A 19,094-nucleotide genomic window follows, 5' to 3' on the forward strand; every position below is an offset into this window, starting at 1 on the left:
TGGCCAGGAGCCAGAGTTGACTAGTGAGCATGTGGGTGATGTGCAAGCAGGATTGGGTGTGAGCAGCAGAACCTTGGATTAGCAAGTTGTGGCAAGTGCAGGAATGGAGACCAGCCAACAGAGCTGAATCTGGTTTTAACAAAGATAGGGATGTGTTTTTCCACTGATGGGCAAAGATTGGTGATAAGGTGGTAAAAGTGTCAGTGTTTTAGTTTGGTAGGATATGGATTCGAGCTCAGCAAGGTAAAATTGGAGGCTGAGGTTGCAAGCAGTGTGGTAAACCTAAGAAAATGACCTGGATGTGTTCCTGTAGGTGACAGTGGTCGGACATCTGTTTTGAGAGTTTAAATTGATGGCTTCATACTTCGTAATGTTCAATTTTTCTTTATTAGAAATTCCAGGTACTCTGACATGTCCTAATTTGTTGTCATATTCTCCTGCTAATGTTTAACAAAGAAACAAATCTAGAATAGAAAATCCAAGTATTAAATTATTTATGGTAGTTTGTAATTACACTATGACTGATGGATGGTTTAGTGGAGCAGGTTTCTCAAGTGTCTGCATTTGGTTGTAGGCACATCTTAACTAATAATTTGATAATATGTTATCTAAATTGTCAAGTTTTGTTTTGTGGGAGAAAGTGAGGTCTGCAGATGCTGGAGATCAGAGCTGAAAATGTGTTGCTGGAAAAGCGCAGCAGGTCAGGCAGCATCCAAGGAACAGGAGATTCGACGTTTCGGGCATAAGCCCTTCATCAGGAATGAAGAAAGTGTGTCCAGCAGGCTAAGATAAAAGGTAGGGAGGAGGGACTTGGGGGAGGGGCGATGGAGATGTGATAGGTGGAAGGAGGTTAAGGTGAGGGTGATAGGCCGGAGTGGGGTGGGGGCGGAGAGGTCAGGAAGAAGATTGCAGGTTAGGAAGGCAGTGCTGAGTTCGAGCCTTCCTAACCTGCAATCTTCTTCCTGACCTCTCCGCCCCCACCTCACTCCGGCCTATCACCCTCACCTTGACCTCCTTCCACCTATCACATCTCCATCGCCCCTCCCCCAAGTCCCTCCTCCCTATCTTTTATCTTAGCCTGCTGGACACACTTTCCTCATTCCTGATGAAGGTCTTATGCCTGAAACATCGAACTTCCTGTTCCTTGGATGTTGCCTGACCTGCTGTGCTTTTCCAGCAACACATTTTCAGCTAAGTTTTGTTTTGTAGCCAGAGATCAATAATTTTGGTGGTAATGTTTTTACTAGTTATTCTGCTGGCAACTATTTCTAGTCAAAGGTATTTTTCTATAAGTTAGTTAATCTTAAATTATAGAATTGTTTTCTCATTTTTAATTGTAATTTTAAAAATCACAGTATGGTGTTGTCTATTATACTGCATAACAGTAGGAAAACAAAGAGATAAAATAACCAATCCATCGAGCTGAATAATTGATTGTACATCATTGTAGCATCATATTGTAAAGTCTAGAATACTTGCTGACCCCAACTCCTCTGTTGGGATTGATGCAGTCACTTTGAAAACCTGCAACACATTGTTTTATGAATGGTGTTAAACAATAATTGCAACGTTATTACTCACCCGAGAAAGGGAGGCTACATAACTGATGAATAGGGTTTTAAATAAAATGACTTGTCATTGATCATTAAGTAACCTATCAAATGTTTAAAATAAATAGAGTTAGGATTGTTAAGTGTGGAGTAGCCTTTTATTTTCCAATGATGTAAAATATTTTTCATCTTTGAAACTCTGGGCGTTACTGCATTGAAAATCCAGTTTGGATTAAACAGAATAAATTGTTGATGCTGCCATATAAATTATAGAATTGCTTTTACTAATGTAGTGTGTGGATAAGTTTATTTAAAATTTGTAAAATTATTTCTCTACCTGCTAACAGACACAATGATGGTTTTCTCAATAAATGCATTGTGTTGCCAATATTGATGTCATTCACAATGACCAAACTTCTATTTGTTGCACATGTTGTTAAGGATATGAAAAGATTTGACTCTTTTCTTACTCAAAATCTTGCAGGAAGTTGCTGTCAAGTGATAGAAATCCTCCAATTGATGAATTAATAAACTCTGGAATCTTGCCCGTGCTGGTACGATGTCTGGAGAGGGATGACAAGTGAGTGACATGATGTAATCATCTTCAGTGTTTAGTTGTCATGAATGGACATGAATTGCAAGAGACTTGGTGTTTCGTTAAATTGCTGTATTGTCTGTTGGCCTTTATGCTTTACCTTTTGAGAATAAGATTCTAAACATGCTCCAGTTAGACTAATTTCTGTTCTTGTAGGAATTAAGCTTTGCTTTGCATATTGTTGCTGCTCATTAATAAAATTTGTCTTCATTTTGATATAAGTTTTGATTTGATTTTTGAATATGTTTTTGGAGTATTTATTTTGATGAATTACAGAACACAATTATTTGCTTTTGCATTTTGAGGTGTCTCTACTACTTCACATTTTATCTGTTTTCTTTCTTGGATAAAGATCATTCATTGCTCAAGCAAATTGCCAGGATGAGTAATTCATATACTATAGTCACTGTTAAATTGTTTGAAAGAAACTGCAGGGATGCAGTGTGTGGTGTCCTTAAACCGTCTCTGAAGATCCTCACTCAACTATAGGATATTAATTTATTTTGGAAACCCATTGCAAAGCTATCCCCAAATTGTTATAATATGTGGTAAGCCATTATTGCAGTTCACAGATGTGTGTCTTTTAATGAAATCCTGTGGGTGGCATGGTGGCTCCCTCACAGTGCCAGGGATCTGGATTCAATTCTAGCTTTTGGTGACTGGAGTTTGCGCGTACTTCCTGCATCTGTGTGGGTTTCCATTGGGTGTTCTGTTTTTCTCCCACGGTCCAAAGATGTGCAGGTTAGATGGATTGGCAATGGTTAACATCGGGTTACGGGCATAGGCTGGAATACTGTATGGAGGGTCAGTGCAGATTCGATGAGCCGAAAGGCCTCTTTCTGTACTATAGGGATTCTGTGAAAGGTGTGTGCCGTAGCAACTCATTCATATTCGTTTGAGAAAATTGATCTGTTTCTGGGCTTCTCTTTGACCTTAATTGCTTTAAAAGTTTGAGATTCTGGTCCTCAAATACTCTATCCCTAAGCTAAAGGCTGAGCAGACATGTTAGGGACAATGATGACTTTAATCATCCTGTGTCTGCCGTCATCACAAAGAGGTTCCCAAAAGATGAAAAATGATCCACATTTTCCAGGAACTAGCTACAGATCTTAATCAGTGAGAGATAATGTTGTAGTCTTGAAGCCGATTTGAAAGGCCATAGTTTTCCAGGGGTTTACCGAGAGGACTGTTCTCTCATGAGTTTCGGAGAAGGAATTAACAATGACCTGGCTGTCAGTTCGTGACATAATTGACCTCAAGGGAGAAGAAAGAATGATTTTGGTCTTGGATGGAAGGCTTTGCCACAGTCCATGACTTCCAGGCGGACTGTGAGAGGACTTTCAGAATGTCCTCAAAGGATCCTCAAAGAGGTCAAATATCCTACTGACATCTGCTTTGTGATGCCTAAAATAAACATAGTGCATTCAGGAAGGCACCACAGATATAAAGTCTTGTCAGCAGCATGAAGAGGTGCAGAGAGTGCACAAACTTCCAAGAAGCTAATCTGTTGAACAATTCAAGCATGCTGCAGATTGTGCACTGTGTTCATCAACCATCTCAGTACCCATCAAACAAGCATGGGAGCAAGTCATGGTGTCAGTAAGAAAGAGAAAAAGTCATCCTTTGTTCTGAGAAACTACCTAATAATAAGAAGAGAGCAAAATCCTGTGGGGTGTTTTTTTTTGGTTAAGCCGAGGGAGAAGTACTTTGAGTTTTGAGATCAAGCGGTTGTCCGTGCATTGTGCGCTCAGTGAGTGGTGACCAAGTTTACTGTTCGACTTCAGAGTAATTTTGTGCACATTGTGAGTGCCTTAGATCCCTTTCATTTGTATGCTGTATGGTATTTGGGAAGTCACAGAAAGCTAGCATCCAAGTCCAGCAGGTAATTGGGAAGGCAAATGAAATGTCATTTATTTCAAAGGGAATGGAGTATAAAAGCTATTCAAACATGGAAACATAGAAAATAGGAGCAGGAGTTGGCCTTTCAGTCTGTTGTGCCGTTTAAGATGACCATGGCTGATCATCCAAACAGTTCTTGTTTTCTCCCCATAACTTTTGCTACCGTTACACCTAAGAACTATGTCAAATTTCTTCTTGAAAGCATTCAGTGTTTTGGGCTCAACTATTTTCTGTGGCAGAGAATTCCATAAGCTCACCACAGTCTGAGTGAAGAAGTTTCTCCTCATCTCAATCTCAACAGGTCTACATCGTCTCTTTTAAATTGTGACCCTTGGTTCTGTACTCCCCATTCATTGGGAATGTACTTTCTATGTTTATCCTGTCTATCCCTGTTAAAAATTTTACGCTTCTGTGAAACTCCACCCCCTCCCCATTGCACTCCTTATTTGCACAAGGCACTAGTCAGACCACACCTGGAATACTATGGCCAGTTTTGATCCTCTTGTCTGAGAAAGCATTGCCATTTGAGATGTCCAGAGAAGGTTTGCTGGGTTGATTCTGGGGATGGAGGGTTTTTTTTTGTGGAAAGGTTGAGAAGGCACATTGGAATTTAGAAGGATGAGAGGTAATTTTATTGAAACACATTAGATTCTTGGTAGCTTGACAATATAGGTGCAGAGAGGTTATTTCCCCATGGAACATCTAAGACCAGAGGGAAGAATCTCAGGAAGGAGTTGCTCATTTACAACAGTGATGTGTGATATCTTCTATTGGAGGGTACTGAATCTGTGGAATTCTGTACTGCAGCGAGCTGCTGATGCTCAGTTGTTCAGTACGTTCAAGGTTGAGATACAGATTTTTAATCTGTGAGGGAATCAAGAGTTATAGGGCAAAGGCAGGAAAGTGGAGTTGAGGATTATCAGATAAATCACACGGCCCTGCCTTTTCAACGTTGCTTTCACCTGAGGCACAGTGACCCTTTGGATAAACTCACCACCAGTCATACTTCTCTGATGAAAGAGCAGCCTGTTGTCTGCTGAGACTATGGTCATTTTCATTGAAGGTGAATAGAGAGATGATGTTGGAGTCCAAATTTGGAGTACTTTTGCTGGGTTTTGAACTTCTAGAAGGCATTTGATAAGGTACTGCATGAAAGATTAATACATTAGGTAAGAGCACATTGGTTGAGGGTAATATATTAGCTTGGATTGAGGATGAGCGAACTATCAGAAAGCAGACAGTTGGATCTTTTTCTGGTTGACAAGTTATAGCTAATTGGATACCAAAGGTTCGATCCTTGTGTCCCCAAATATTTACAACCTTTGTTAACGACATGGGCTGGAGGAACAAAATGTACATAGCCAAAATTGCAGATGACACTAAAACAACTGGGAAAGTAACTTGTAATGGAAAAACTAAATTTGTAGTTGACAGTAGACAGTTTCGATGATTGGGCCAAAATTTGACAGATGAAGTTTAACATAGATAAATGTGAGTTTATCCATTTTGTCAGAAGAATCGAAAGGCAGCTTAATATCTAAAGAGAGACAAACTTCAAAATCTTTGAGTGTAGAATGATCTAGGTGTCCTCGTGCATGAGTTGCAGAAATCTACAATTTTGCAATTGTACACAGCATACGAAACTGCACCTGGAGCACTGCATATGGTTTTTGGTCCCTTCATTTAAGGAAGGAAGTAATTGCATTGGAAGCAGTTCAGAGAAGGCTCACTAGATTAATTCCAGAGTTCAGCGGCTTGTCGTATGTGGAACAGTTGAGCAGTCTAAGCCCATACTTGCTCAAGTTAAAATGGATGAGAATAGATCTAATTGAGGTACGTAAACTGCTAAAGGGAGTGGGAAAAGTAGATGATTATCAATGTTTCCTCATGTGGGGCAATCTAGAAATGGAGATCATAGTTTTAGGCTAAGGCTGGCAGTTTTACAACCAAGATCATGAGGAATTGCTTTTTTCAAAGTGTCACGGATCTGTGGAATTCACCATCCCAGATCAGTGCACACCAGGCTACTGAATAAATTTTTACTTAATAAAGGGTTATGGGAGCTAGCAGGAAAGGTGGGATGAGTTTGGTCATGATCATATTTAACTGGCTGAGCAGGTTCGAAGGGCTGAAGTGCCTCCTATTCAGTTCTTCTTTGACTTTCCATCAATCAAATAAGGCCATCAGTTGAATTTGAAAAGCGAACTGACAAAGTAGTGGATAACATTTTGAAAGAGCCAGAATTTGTGTACATATCATTTGAAAGTAAATAGTTTCAACCAGAAACCAGTCATGTGGTGACACTTGCAGCAATATGAAGGAGATGAAATAAAACTTAAGCATATCTGGCATTAAGTAATAATCTGGTGTAAGTTTTAATACTTAGTGTAGTTATGAAATTTTGATGTAGTGAAAATATAGTTAAAACTCATTAAATCATGTTCTTTGAAGTTTGATGTGTTGCATGGAATGATGTGTGATTATTAATGTTACAGTCCATCTCTTCAGTTTGAAGCTGCTTGGGCGCTGACTAATATAGCATCTGGGACTTCTGCGCAAACTCAAGCAGTGGTTGAAGCAAGTAAGTGACAAAACCAGTGGCGATATTAATCCACTTGTATGTTTTAAGTCGTTTCTGCTGGTCATGTACATTGCTGAACTTGTAATTTCAAGCAAGTTTACCTGTAATATGCAAGCAGAATGATGTCATTCAGTATTAAATGTCAAATCTGTTTTTCTATGCGCTGACAGTGCTCAGCAGTACCAGAAACAAGATGTTTGCTATAAAGTCATTTCAAAAATTACTGTCAATAAAGTATTACCTTGACAGCTTTAAAATGTGTGAATGCACAATGATGGTAAAGAGACCTGTCCTCAGGTGTAAATTCAGTACAAATGTCTTAGATGTAATTAGGTTTTCAATTAATAAGAAATCTGAAAATATGTTTTAGTATGAATATAAATTTCAATTCTGTTGTTGTGCAGCCTTCCATCCCAAATATTTCAGCATTTTGGTTCCTTTAGTAAAGGAGGCAATAACGAAACAAAAACTTACAAAATTGTTTTTGGATGTTTCAGCAGCTGTAATGTGAGCCTCTAAATTCCAACTCCCATCATATGCACAGCACAGACACAACCTTAATCAAACTCACTAATGTTTTCTGTCGTCATACCAAATTGGGCAATTACTCCTTGACCCCAGCAATATCTGAGTGTTGGTCAACCTGACCTATACTTGCGTCATCCTCCATTGTCTCCCATTTTGAATGTAGTTTCAGAGGTATTTCCTTTGGTGCTTTCATTCTACCATATCTCATTAGAGCCAGAAAAGATTTATTCTTAGTAACTTGATTGATAATATTCAAATCTACAGTTCACTCTTTCCCTTTTGCTTATTTATCTCTAGCACCTTGCAGTTAAGGTCCACTGACATGGGTGAAGTTTGCACCTGTACGCCAGCGACACCCTAATGGACCTGCCACCTGCCTCTGTTCCAAACCCATCTCTATTGTCTGCCTTCTCAACTGATATCGAGTCATAAATGAGCCTTTATTTGAACACTGTAAAGATTTAAGGAACAAAATGTTAGATGACCACTCAAGTCAAGGATAAATGCCCTTAGATTTGGGCCTAACTCATTTCAGTAGTCAACATAATTTCATGCACCCACCATCAACACTATCTTCCCCTCTGATTTCCTCTCTGTTTTATATTTATCCATGGGATGCGAGCATCGTTGGATGAGCTGGCATTTATTGCCCATTCAGAATTGCCCTTGAAAAGGTGGTGAACAGTCTCCTTAACTGCTGCAGTCCATTGACTATAGTTATACCCACATTGCTATTAGGGAGAAAGTTCCAAAATTTTGACCCTGATACTCTGTGAAAAAATGGCAATAAGTTTTCAAATCAGGATGGTGAGTGACTTGGAGGAGGACTTTGCAGGTGGTGGCGTTCCCATGTTCTTGTTGTCCTTGTCCTTCTACGTGGATTTGATAGTTGCTGTCTAAGAAAATCTGGTGAATGTCTGCAGTACATATTGTAGATGGTACACACCATTGTTACTGAGCAATTGTAGTGAAGACAGTGAATGCTTGTGGATGTGCCAATTGAGCAGGCTGCTTCGTCCTGGATGGTGTCAAGGTTTTTGAGTGTTGGATTTTTTAAAAAATTCATTCACAGGATGAGGGAATCACTGGCTGGGTCAGCATTTATTGCCCTTCCGTATTTGCCCAGAGGGCAGATAAGAATCAACCTATATTGCTATAGATCTGGAATCATGTGTAGGCCAGACTAGGTAAGGATTGGCAGTTTCCTTCAATGACATTAGAGAACCATTGGGCAAATGGAGAGTATACCATCACACTCCTGTGTCTTGTAGATGGAAGACAAGCTTTGAGGAGTAAGCTGAGTTTTTCACTGCAACGATTCCTAGCCTCTGACCTTTTGAAACTTCTGTATTTATATGTCCAGTCTGGTTTCTGACCAATGGTAAGCCCCCAGGATGTTGATAGTGAGAGATTCAGTGATGGTAACACTGAATGGCAAGGCTGATCAGTCCACTGGACCTGATGGGGTGAAACTTTGGGTATTAAAAGGCATGGCCACAGAGATAGTGGATGCACCAGTAGTAATCTTCTAATAATCTATAGATTCAGGAAAAGTGCCAGAGGATTGGAAGCCTGCCAATATAATAACTTTAACAAAAAGAGGAAGGATTAAAAATAACAGGTCAGCTTGCTTCTGGGTCACATTGAATATCTAAGTTTTATAGACACTGACTTAGCTGAAGAACTTAGAGCAGAGGCAAAGTATGTTAACTTTATCAGAATACAATCAAAAGAGTTTTTAGCTCCTCTGTCAATTGACATCTAGAAATACTGGAGGATTGTAACAACTTGTAGAGGGCTGTTCTATATCCAGTTCAGACTCTGTTAATGGAGAGGCTGTAGTACAGAAATGTCTTTTGAGTAGTTGTATTTATTTACTGCCTTCAATTTGGCAAAGTCCACTTTAACACTTGAGATTGTCACCAGCCCTAAGCAATGTGTTAATTTCAGTAAGTTATTGTGGAAGATCGACTTGAGCCAGGTGTACTTTGTTTTCCAATATGTTTATTAAGTAAAAATTTAATTCACCACTCGTTTCTCAATTTTCTATACATCTGAGGTGAATGTTTTTCAGATATGACATATTTTACTCAATGTTTTCTTCACAGTACAACTAGCATGCAAAAAATAGTTTGCATTTCCACCTCCAGTCAGCTCAAACCCAGCAGACAACATTGTCAATTTCTCTGCATAGTTAAAAGCCAACAATTTGACTTATTGGAGAGTATTTTTGTAGGTGATGGTTTCAAGCTGAATGCTGGTACAGACTACACCTGAAAGCCAATTATAGTCTTAAGATTTCCATAAATGTTCTTTCGGATGCTGTTCTTTGATTGTTCTCTTGGATGAGAGTAGTGCTAACATTTTGTGTTTTGGTTCCAGATGCTGTGCCTCTGTTTCTGCGATTACTGCGCTCCCCACATCAGAATGTTTGTGAGCAAGCAGTCTGGGCTCTAGGAAACATCATAGGTTTGCATTTTTGTTTATCCTTTTCTTATACTGTTAAAAGCACATGGGAATTCTGGCTTTATGAGTTGAGATGTAGAATTCAAAAGCAAAGTTTTTATGCTGAATTTTTATAAATTACTAGTGAGATTTTAACTATATCCAATTCCAGGTACCACACTTCAGGAAGTTTGCCTGAACTTTGGAAATGGTGCAGAGGAGATATATTACATTTTCTTTAACTCACTGGATGTTGGCACTGATGAAAATGCAGCCTATATTTTCCATTCCCATTTGTCATTGAGAAAGTGTTGGTTAACCACCACCTTGAACTACTACTGTCCATATGGTGGACAGTCCATAAGAATCATTCCATCACCATTGAGTTAAAATCCTGGAATTCACAGTACATCCATTGTGAATTCCAGGATTTTAACTCAATGGTGATGGAATGATTCTTATTTGAGTTAGTAAGTTATATGACTTGGCAGGAAATTTGATGGTAGTGGTGTACCATATGCTTGCTATTCTTTACCTTCTTGACGACAGTGGTCACATGTTTTAGGCGGTGTTGTCATGAATCGGTCACTGTGTTGGTGGTGGAGCAAGTGAATATTAAGGTGGTGATGTGGTACTAATCAAGTGGGCTGCTTTGTCAAGCTTCTTGAGTGTTATTGGAGCTGTACTTGAAAGGGCTCACAGAGAGCATTCCATCACACTCCTGACGTGCCTAGTAGATGGTGTTATGACCTTTGCACATAAAATGGTAAATGACTCGCCATGTAATTTTCAACCCCTCACCTGCTTTTGTTGCAGTATTTGTAGATGGCCCAGTTAGGTTTGGAGTCAGTAATACCCCTAGTGTGCTCATGGTGCGAGTTCTGTGATAATGTTGGTTAAATTCACTTTTTGGAGGATTCAAGATGGCGGCGACTCAACAAGTCTGAGTCTACAGTGCTCCTCCCAAGACTTGGGCAAAGTGGATCACCCACCCCCACCACACTCACCAAATCATCTAAAATAGCTTTTATTTAATATAATTAGTTGTTTGGTAGTGTTAGTATTAAATTTAAATAATCTAATCTCTTAGGAAAAATGACTAAAGGGAGGAGAGCCCACAGCTCTCAGCAAGCAGGAACCCCTCCCCCACCCTCTCCAGCTGCAGCTGAGGCGTCCACAGCTGCCCCGGGGGACTTACCGACAATAACAAGCCTTGTGGAGATGATCACCACAAGGACGCGAAAATCGATGCATTTATCGAGGTATCCCGAAATCGATGGGAATCACTCTCGGCCGAGCTGCAAAAGCACGGCCGAGACATCCAGGAACTCAAGCGCCGAGTCGGAGGGGCGGAGTTAAAGGCCGCGACCTCGGAGACTGCAGCTCAATCGGCCGCGGATCAGGTCCGGACTCTTGAACAGCGAGTCCGGACCTTAGAGAATTACATCGACGACCTCGATAATCGAGGTCGCCGAAAAAATATTCGTTTGCTGGGCTTTCCCGAACGGGAAGAGAAAGGCCAGCTCACAGCATTCCTGGAACAGTGGTTGCCACAATTTTTGGATCTGGAGGCTGGATCAGGCCAGGTGTGGGTAGAATGGGCCTACCGGGTCGCAATACGCGGGCCTGGCTCGAACCAGCGCTCATGCCCCGGTCCTGTTCCGGCTGCAGAGCTATAGGGAGAGGCAGATACTCCTAGATGCCTCTAGAAATCTTGGAAAAGATCCCAAAGCCATGATCTATAAAGGATCCAAGATCATGTTATTTCAGGACTTCTCCCCGGCTCTGGCTCGAAGGAGGAAGGCATTCGATGAGGTGAAGAAGTGTTTAAGGGACTTAAATATTCAATACTCCTTATGCTATCCAGCGACGCTATGTTTTAACCACGAAGGATCCGGGTATAATTTCAGATCTCCAGAAAAGGCTAAGGAATTTTTGGGTTCTCTTAAATAAATCGTAAGAGACAATGTATGTTGGCTTGCCTTTTCCCCACTCCGATTTATATCCCCCCTCCCTTTTTCTTTTTCTTATCTTACTGTTTATTATTATCTTGGGGGGGGGGGGGGGAGGAGAGGGAATTATTTATTTGCTCTCCATTTAACAATTTTCTCCCCCCCTTAGGGTTGTTTTATTTTATAATTATACGTATGTATGTGTGTATGTACATATGTGTGTATGCATGTATGTGTGTATATATATATATATATATATATATAAGCCAGGGGGTTTAGTTAATGTTGGTGGGGAGAGGTGGTTACCTTATTCTATTTTACTTTTGTCTCTAGGAGCGGGGTTATTTTCCGTTGCTATTTTATATTATTATATTTAATTATAATTTGTTGAAGTCGTAATTTTATAGTTATATATGTTTATACATGGTATTAATACTACCAAATATACTCAGGTGTGGGTGGGGGTAGGGTGCTCACTGTTAACTCTAGCTCTGTATTATATCTGAATTCTCCTCATCCTATTAAGGAGCGCCTGGGTCAAGGGTGGGGCACTGGTTGGGAGAGGATATGATGGACCGTTGGAAAAGAAGTGATACCCCCTGGGAACAAGGGGGATAATCCCCATTCAAATATGTTTTATATTTTTTTTAATTATTTAGAAATAGTTTCCTTTTTATTATACTGTTATGAGTGTATTAGAGAACCTTTATTTTTGTAAATTCTATATGCTCTATGCTCGGGATGTTTTAGATAGGGTTTCCCCTCCCGAGGGGTCTCTGATTTACCCGGATGATTATGGTTGATCAGTCGGTTAAGTGGTGCACCTGGAATGTCAAATAGGAAGAGATTATTTTCTGTTCTCTCTTTCCATATAAGGAAAAATATTTTGGTAAACTGGGTGGCTGAAGGTTCCCCTGGATTTTCAAATTGGCACAGATTAATCATGGAATGTATTCCCCTTGACTTCCTTATAAATATGGTGCACCGAAAGACCGAATTATTTTATAAAATATGGCAGCCCTTTTACATAGATATTTTGGCTATCCTAACAAGGGCTTTTATTTAATTGAGATTACAGACATGGCTGGTCCGGGGCCCCTTGGGAGAGGAATCCCGCACGAATACGGGTTTTGTTATATATGATGTTAACACATTCCGAGCATGTATTTCAATATCCAACTTCTATGTTAACCGTTGGGGGTTTTTTTTTCTCCCCCACTTCTTTTTTTTCTCTCATTTTCTCTTATTTGAAAGATGTAAGTGACTCAATTATACACTCTGGCTAATTATAGGTTAGATTAGTAGTTAATTGAGTTTTGTTTTTTCTCTCTCGGTATTTTTCTTTTGTTAAATTTTGATTATTGTATATTTAAGATTTATTTCTATATCAATGTTTGTACTTGAGAGTTTTGTTTATTTTTGTAAATTTGTTAAAATGTTAAATTTCTAATAAAAATATCTATTAAAACAAAAAAAAAATCACTTTTTGCTGAAGGTAGTGATTGCCTGACTATGGTGCTAATTTTACTTCTCAGCCAAAACCTGATTAATGTCCAGGTCTTAACCCAGGAAAGTGATGGCTACTACATTATCTGAAGAATTGACAATTTAAGTATCCATTTTCAATCCGTTATTAATCTAGTCTTCCGAAGGGGAAAGTTTATTTGTGAAGCATCTGAAGCTGGCTGAGGGACTATGCCCCTGAGGAGTTCCCTTTAGCGATATTCAATAATTGAAATGGTGTTCTCCACAGATCTCAGATCTTCCTTGATATGGCTTGAGCCAGTGGATCCAATTTTACAATAGCTCCTTGATGCCATATTCCATGAAATGCTTTAACATTCACCTCACCTCTCACATTCAGCACTTTGGTTCATGTTTGGGCCAAGTTCATCATGAGTGCCCCTGATGTATCAGTTGAGCAGGTGGTCAGTGAGTGCCACTGTCAAGCCCAAGTTCCATCACTTTTTGTTGAGATCGGATTGATGCCAGGTATGAGAGACTTAAGTTACGGGGTGATAGAAGCTGCAATTGTTTTCAGAGAACAGAATGTGGAGAGATTTAACTGCATTTGCTCAAACTTGAATATAGTTTTGTTCAAGTCACAAATAGAAAATGTTACCACTGGCAGGAGTGTCAGTAACCAGAGGGCATAGATTTAAGGTCATTGGCAAAGGTTTCAAGGGGGGATGAGCAGAACTAGATAGAGTTATTATGATCCGGAATGCAGTATTTAAAAGGGTGGAAGATACAGGTTCAATCATCTCTTTCAAGAGAATTGTAAGTAACAGCATAAACTTTGAGAGAGAAACAAGTAGTGATATGGAGCTTATTGGATAGCTTTTTTTCTCGAATCATGAACAGGCATAATGAGGTGAATGGGGTGCATTACTGTATGATTAAATTTGAGTCCTAAATTGAGAGTTGTATTGTTCAACCATTCAAACAAATCACCAAAATAACATGTATATTTTTACTTGAATTATTTTAATGAGTTTGTGCATTAACATTTTCATCTAACTGCTGTATATACATCAGTTACAGCATTTTCTTTCATAAAGCATTTCAGGTTCTCATCTCTAATGCAAACATTTTCATTTTCACTTCTTTAGGTGATGGTCCTCGTTGTAGAGACTACGTCATCTCATTGGGAGTTGTCAAACCTCTTCTGTCTTTCCTCAATCCCTCCATCCCCATAACTTTCCTCCGAAACGTCACATGGGTCATAGTTAACCTCTGCAGGAATAAGGATCCACCACCACCAATGGAAACAGTTCAGGAGGTAAAGAAATTAGACGAATGTTGTTGGCTTTTCAAAGTAAAATAACTCACGCTGTTGGCTGGAGCAGATCTATTTTCAAATAGACTGGATAAATCTGAATTTCTTATGCTTTGAATTCATGGTTTGATTGTGATAGGTCTATATATGTGGTATATGCACATATATATAGAATAAACGCAATTGAAATGATTTGCCCATGGTAATTAGGAAGGTTAAGACGGGTCAAGTATCACGAGCTGGTAGTTTATTGTAATCATGCCATACATTTGCTCAGTAAAGGCACATGCCAGTTTGACAGTAGCAAATATGATGGATACTTACTACAATATTTCATGCAACTGGAAATTTTTATATATGGCAACATAGGTGTATTCAATACTTTTGGAACAATTAAGGCTGTTGGCTGTCTTCTGTGTAGAGGGGTGTACCATCATAAAGCATTGGTAGATTTGGAATAGCGTTTTATTGTGATGGAAATGACAGCCTGAAACAATGTGGTAAATTTAAAGGTGTAAATAGGTTGAGGTGTGAGAGGTTCAAATATTTAATAACTTGCATTCATATGTCTCCTTTAATGATCATGGGACATTACAAAACACTTTACAAAATGTTGTAAATCTTGCTGTGGAGGATTTACAGTCACTATTTTGTGCATAACAAGGTCTCACAAATAACAATGAGATAAGTGAACAGATCATCTCCTTCTATTGGTGCTGGTTAATGGCTAAATGTTGTCATGGATGCTGAGTGTCTGTACATTGTTGGAATCAATAGCTACACAAATAAAGTTTACATTAAGTATCAAATTCCTTGCTTTCAAATCATGCATCCATTATTTAAATTTCTTTTTTAAAAACTGTAACGTATCATTTTAGTCTTTATCATAGAACAGTACCGCACAATACAGGCCCTTCAGCCCTCGATGTTGTGCAGACCTTTTATTCTACTCTAAGATCAAATTAACCTATGTGCCCTACATTTTACTGTCATCCATGTATCTATCCAAGAGTTGTTTCAAACATTTTAAAAAAAGGCACAATACTTACACACGAGAAACATGAAAAAAAGGGTGGCACGGTGGCTAGCACTGCTGCTTCACAGCACCAGGGACCCGGGTTCAATTCCAGCCTCAGGCGACTGTCTGTGTGGAGTTTGCACATTCTCCCCATGTCTGCATGGGTTTCCTCCGGGTGTTCCGGTTTCCTCCCACAGTTCAAAGATGTGCAGGTGAGGTGAATTGGTCATGCTAAAATTACCTGTCGAGTTAGGTGCATTAGAATGGGTCTTCGGAGGGTCGGTGTGGACTAGGGCAGAAGGGCCTGTTTCCACACTGCAAAAACTTATTTCCATTATTCCAGCAACGCCCTTATGGATACTCAAACTTCAGTGAAAAGGAACACCAACTCTATCCAAAAATTGCTCTTGCATGCACACTTGGACTTATGTTGCCTGGTTCATGCTCTGTTTCTGTGTCCAAAAATGAACTAACAAATGTCTATTTGTCTCCAGTTTAGAATGCAAGTTCGCAAAGTAATACAGCAACAGTCACTAGACTAGATCTCCTCCTGTTACATCAGTGTCTCAAAATCCACCCCTTTCACCATGCATTTGATTATGGTTTTGAAGTTTTCTTGCCCTGATGCCCATTTCTATTTTGCTGTGTCTATGAGAAATATTTTGGGTCTTTGGGACTTAGATGTGAGTCATGTGATGCCATTGAATCATAGTGCATGCTGTATTTGACTTTCTCCCAGAAGTCATTATTTTGTTTTTCTTCTCTTTCCATGTTTACTGTCATTGTTACTTGAAATAGCACTGTTCAATGATAAGTGCGATTTGCTAACACCAAAGTTCTGCTCGCGTGCAGAACATTAAGATGGCTATTGAATATTGAAAAATTGTTCTACTTTGTTTTGCGCTTAATATTTTACAGTAGTTGTAGAATCGCAATATACTGGTTTATTAAAATATCATTTTCAATTTAAGTTTTTAAGCTAAAGCACAACTGATTATTTCCAACTTGCCTGTGTACCCAGACCAGCACTATAGTAAACCGATTGTCATTAACTGGTATTTATATCTTTATCGATAAGCAATATTGTTGAAAATGTGCATGCTCCTTGGTGTCAGCAAGTGGGGCCATAGTGATATGTCTTAATAGAGTCATTGAGATGTACAGCATGGAAACAGACCCTTCAGCCCAACTCTTCCAAGCTGACCAGATAAGCTAAACTAATCTAGGCCCATTTGCCAGCATTTGGCACATATCCTTCTAAACCCTTCCTAATTCATAAACCCATCCAGATGTCTTCTAAATGTTGAAATTCTACCAGCCTCCTCCACTTCCTCTGGCAGCTCATTCCATACAATCACCGACCTCTGCATGAAAAAAATTAGCTGTTATGTATCTTTTAACTTTTTCCCCTCTTAGCCTAAACCTATGCTCTCTAGTTCTGGACTCCTCCAAACCAGTCTTATTTACCCTATCCACGGTCCTCATGATTTTATCAACCTCGATAATGTCACCCCCTCAGCCGCTAACGTTCGAGGAAAAACAGCTCCAGCCTATCCAGCCATTCCCTATAGCTCAAACCTTCCAGCCCTGCCAGCATCCTTGTAAATCTTTTGTGAATCCTTTCAAGTTTCACAGCATCCTTCCAATTCGTGGGAGACCAGAATTGCACACAATAATCCAACAGTGGCTTAACGAATATCCTGTGCAGCTGCAACATGACCTCCCAATTCCAATACTCTATGCTCTGACCAATAAAGGAAAGCATACAAAACATGCCTTCATTGTCCTAACTAACTGAAACTCCACTTTCAAGGAACAATGAACCTGCACTCCAAGGTCTCTTTGTTCAGCAACACTCTCCATGAGTGTAAACTGTCCAGTTGTACAAGTGCTGTTCCAGCTTGTAACTAGTTTGTCTAGCTGTAGTGGTGAGTGTGCAATCCTAAATTGAGTATAAATACTTGTTACTGCATTTGATTGGGTTTAATTTGTGATGTTCTGTTCTGAGAATTTAATCACTGAATGTGTTATTCACTTTTCCTCTACAGATCCTACCGGCACTCTGCGCGTTGATATATCATACAGATATTAATGTAAGTAGTGTACTAATTCCTGGCAAAGAAAATGCGCAGCCTTCATGTTTTCAGATTGTTGATTTTTTTAAAGAATGGAATGAGTGTTCCTAACAAGGCCAGCATTTGTTTCCCATCATCAATTGCCCTTGATGTGCAGTGTTCCAGCGGCAGGGAGATTTCCATGGCAGATTGGGGCATTTTAGCCAGCAATAAAGCACAATGTGTTACTTCTCTTTCCTTTTGGAAGAATGTTGATCTCCTTAGATTTTAATTATTCAAATATTAAATGTATTTTAAAATTGATTTTATCCCAAGAGTTAACTTATTTTGTGTACTTTTTTTACTGTAAATTTAATGTGAGTTGGCTTCCTTCAATGCATGTAAATTTTCCTGGTCTTGGACAGTGCTACAGTCTTTAAGGCAGTATGATTGTCCATAAATCCACACATCTGGGTAAGTTAGTGATTGCACAGTTTCTCACACTCTGAGAATTTCTGAGAGACTAATAATTAATTCTCGTCCTATTAAAGCAAGTTCAATAATAGTAAAAGTCCAATTTTTTAAAATGTGTGAACAGTTTGTGTTCAAATTAGAAATATCTGTTGGTCTGTTTTTATGTAGTTACGACAGTGTGACTATTTGTGCTGACCGTAATTATTCCTCTGAAGCTGTCAGCAGCGTCTGACAGTGCTTACATGATTAACTCTGAAATTAAAAAGTTGTTGTCTGTGTAACTGTCCTACTTGATGCACTGTTGAAGTCCTTGGAGATGGCAACCAATTAGAAGTTAATGAATTGACCAGAGCTTGCCCTTTCTGCTGTTAGATTCTATATAAGGACCCCTGAATAAGTTATCATTTTTCGCATGTGGCAACGAGTCCACATTTTTCATGTTTATATTACTTATTCCTAAACAAAAAACACATTTTGTCAAATCTTCCCATCTTGCATTCATTGGGACACTTCACAAAAATTTCATTCAAAGACAAGGATATCCTTTTTGTATAAGGGGGAGTGCTGATTAGTTATAAATAAAGCTTGACAATTAACTGTCAGTCAACATTAACTGCTGCAGTCTCTATGGCAGCATCTGTTCAGGGTACACTTGCCACCTAGTCAGCTCTGTTCTGTTTGCACAGCAAAAGTACTTTTTTACCTTTGGTATTTCTTGCAAATTGTCCTGTCTAAGATGAATACCTTAAAATGTTTTTTTTCCAGCAATTCTTAAGTTCTTTATCACCAAATAACTCTCTCATAAATGTTTTGACATTTCAGCTTCTATCTTAATCACATTTGTATGACTCACCCATTTATTTTGCATTCTCCAAAATAAGATAAAAAGGGTAATCCATTCATTTTACTTGCTCCTTTGTCCTCTGTGTGAATATTTCAATGTTGTTTGCTGACTCTGCTTGATATCACTGCTGGCTGCCTTGGTATTCTTTTGGCTTGGCTCAAGATGTCAGTCTGATGTCAGAAAAAAAGCCAATCCAACTTATATAGATCACTAGATCTTTGTCAGCAGCTTTCTTCAAGCTTGGCAAGTGTTGACATAAATCATAGAAATTGTTTCAGTCATTGGTAAACGGTCAATCCCAGTCACTGTGCTTGGAACCTGTCTGATCCATCCACAAGGACAAAAGTATTTGGTCTTTGGTCCTGTGCTTCATGT

General features: G+C 39.2%; 1 protein-coding gene across 1 annotated transcript in view; it reads left to right on the top strand.

Annotated features, from left to right (window-relative positions):
- kpna3 (karyopherin alpha 3 (importin alpha 4)) overlaps positions 1-19,094 on the top strand; it is a 152,160-nt gene that overhangs the window by 105,113 nt on the left and 27,953 nt on the right. The window contains exons 6-10 of the mRNA XM_060833393.1: positions 2,035-2,130; positions 6,540-6,625; positions 9,536-9,622; positions 14,163-14,332; positions 17,396-17,440. Of these exons, the coding sequence (XP_060689376.1) occupies positions 2,035-2,130; positions 6,540-6,625; positions 9,536-9,622; positions 14,163-14,332; positions 17,396-17,440 (484 nt within the window). The remainder of the gene's footprint in view (positions 1-2,034; positions 2,131-6,539; positions 6,626-9,535; positions 9,623-14,162; positions 14,333-17,395; positions 17,441-19,094) is intronic.

The sequence above is a fragment of the Hemiscyllium ocellatum genome, chromosome 12 (assembly GCF_020745735.1).
Source record: "Hemiscyllium ocellatum isolate sHemOce1 chromosome 12, sHemOce1.pat.X.cur, whole genome shotgun sequence".
Classification (NCBI taxonomy): Eukaryota; Metazoa; Chordata; class Chondrichthyes; order Orectolobiformes; family Hemiscylliidae; genus Hemiscyllium; species Hemiscyllium ocellatum.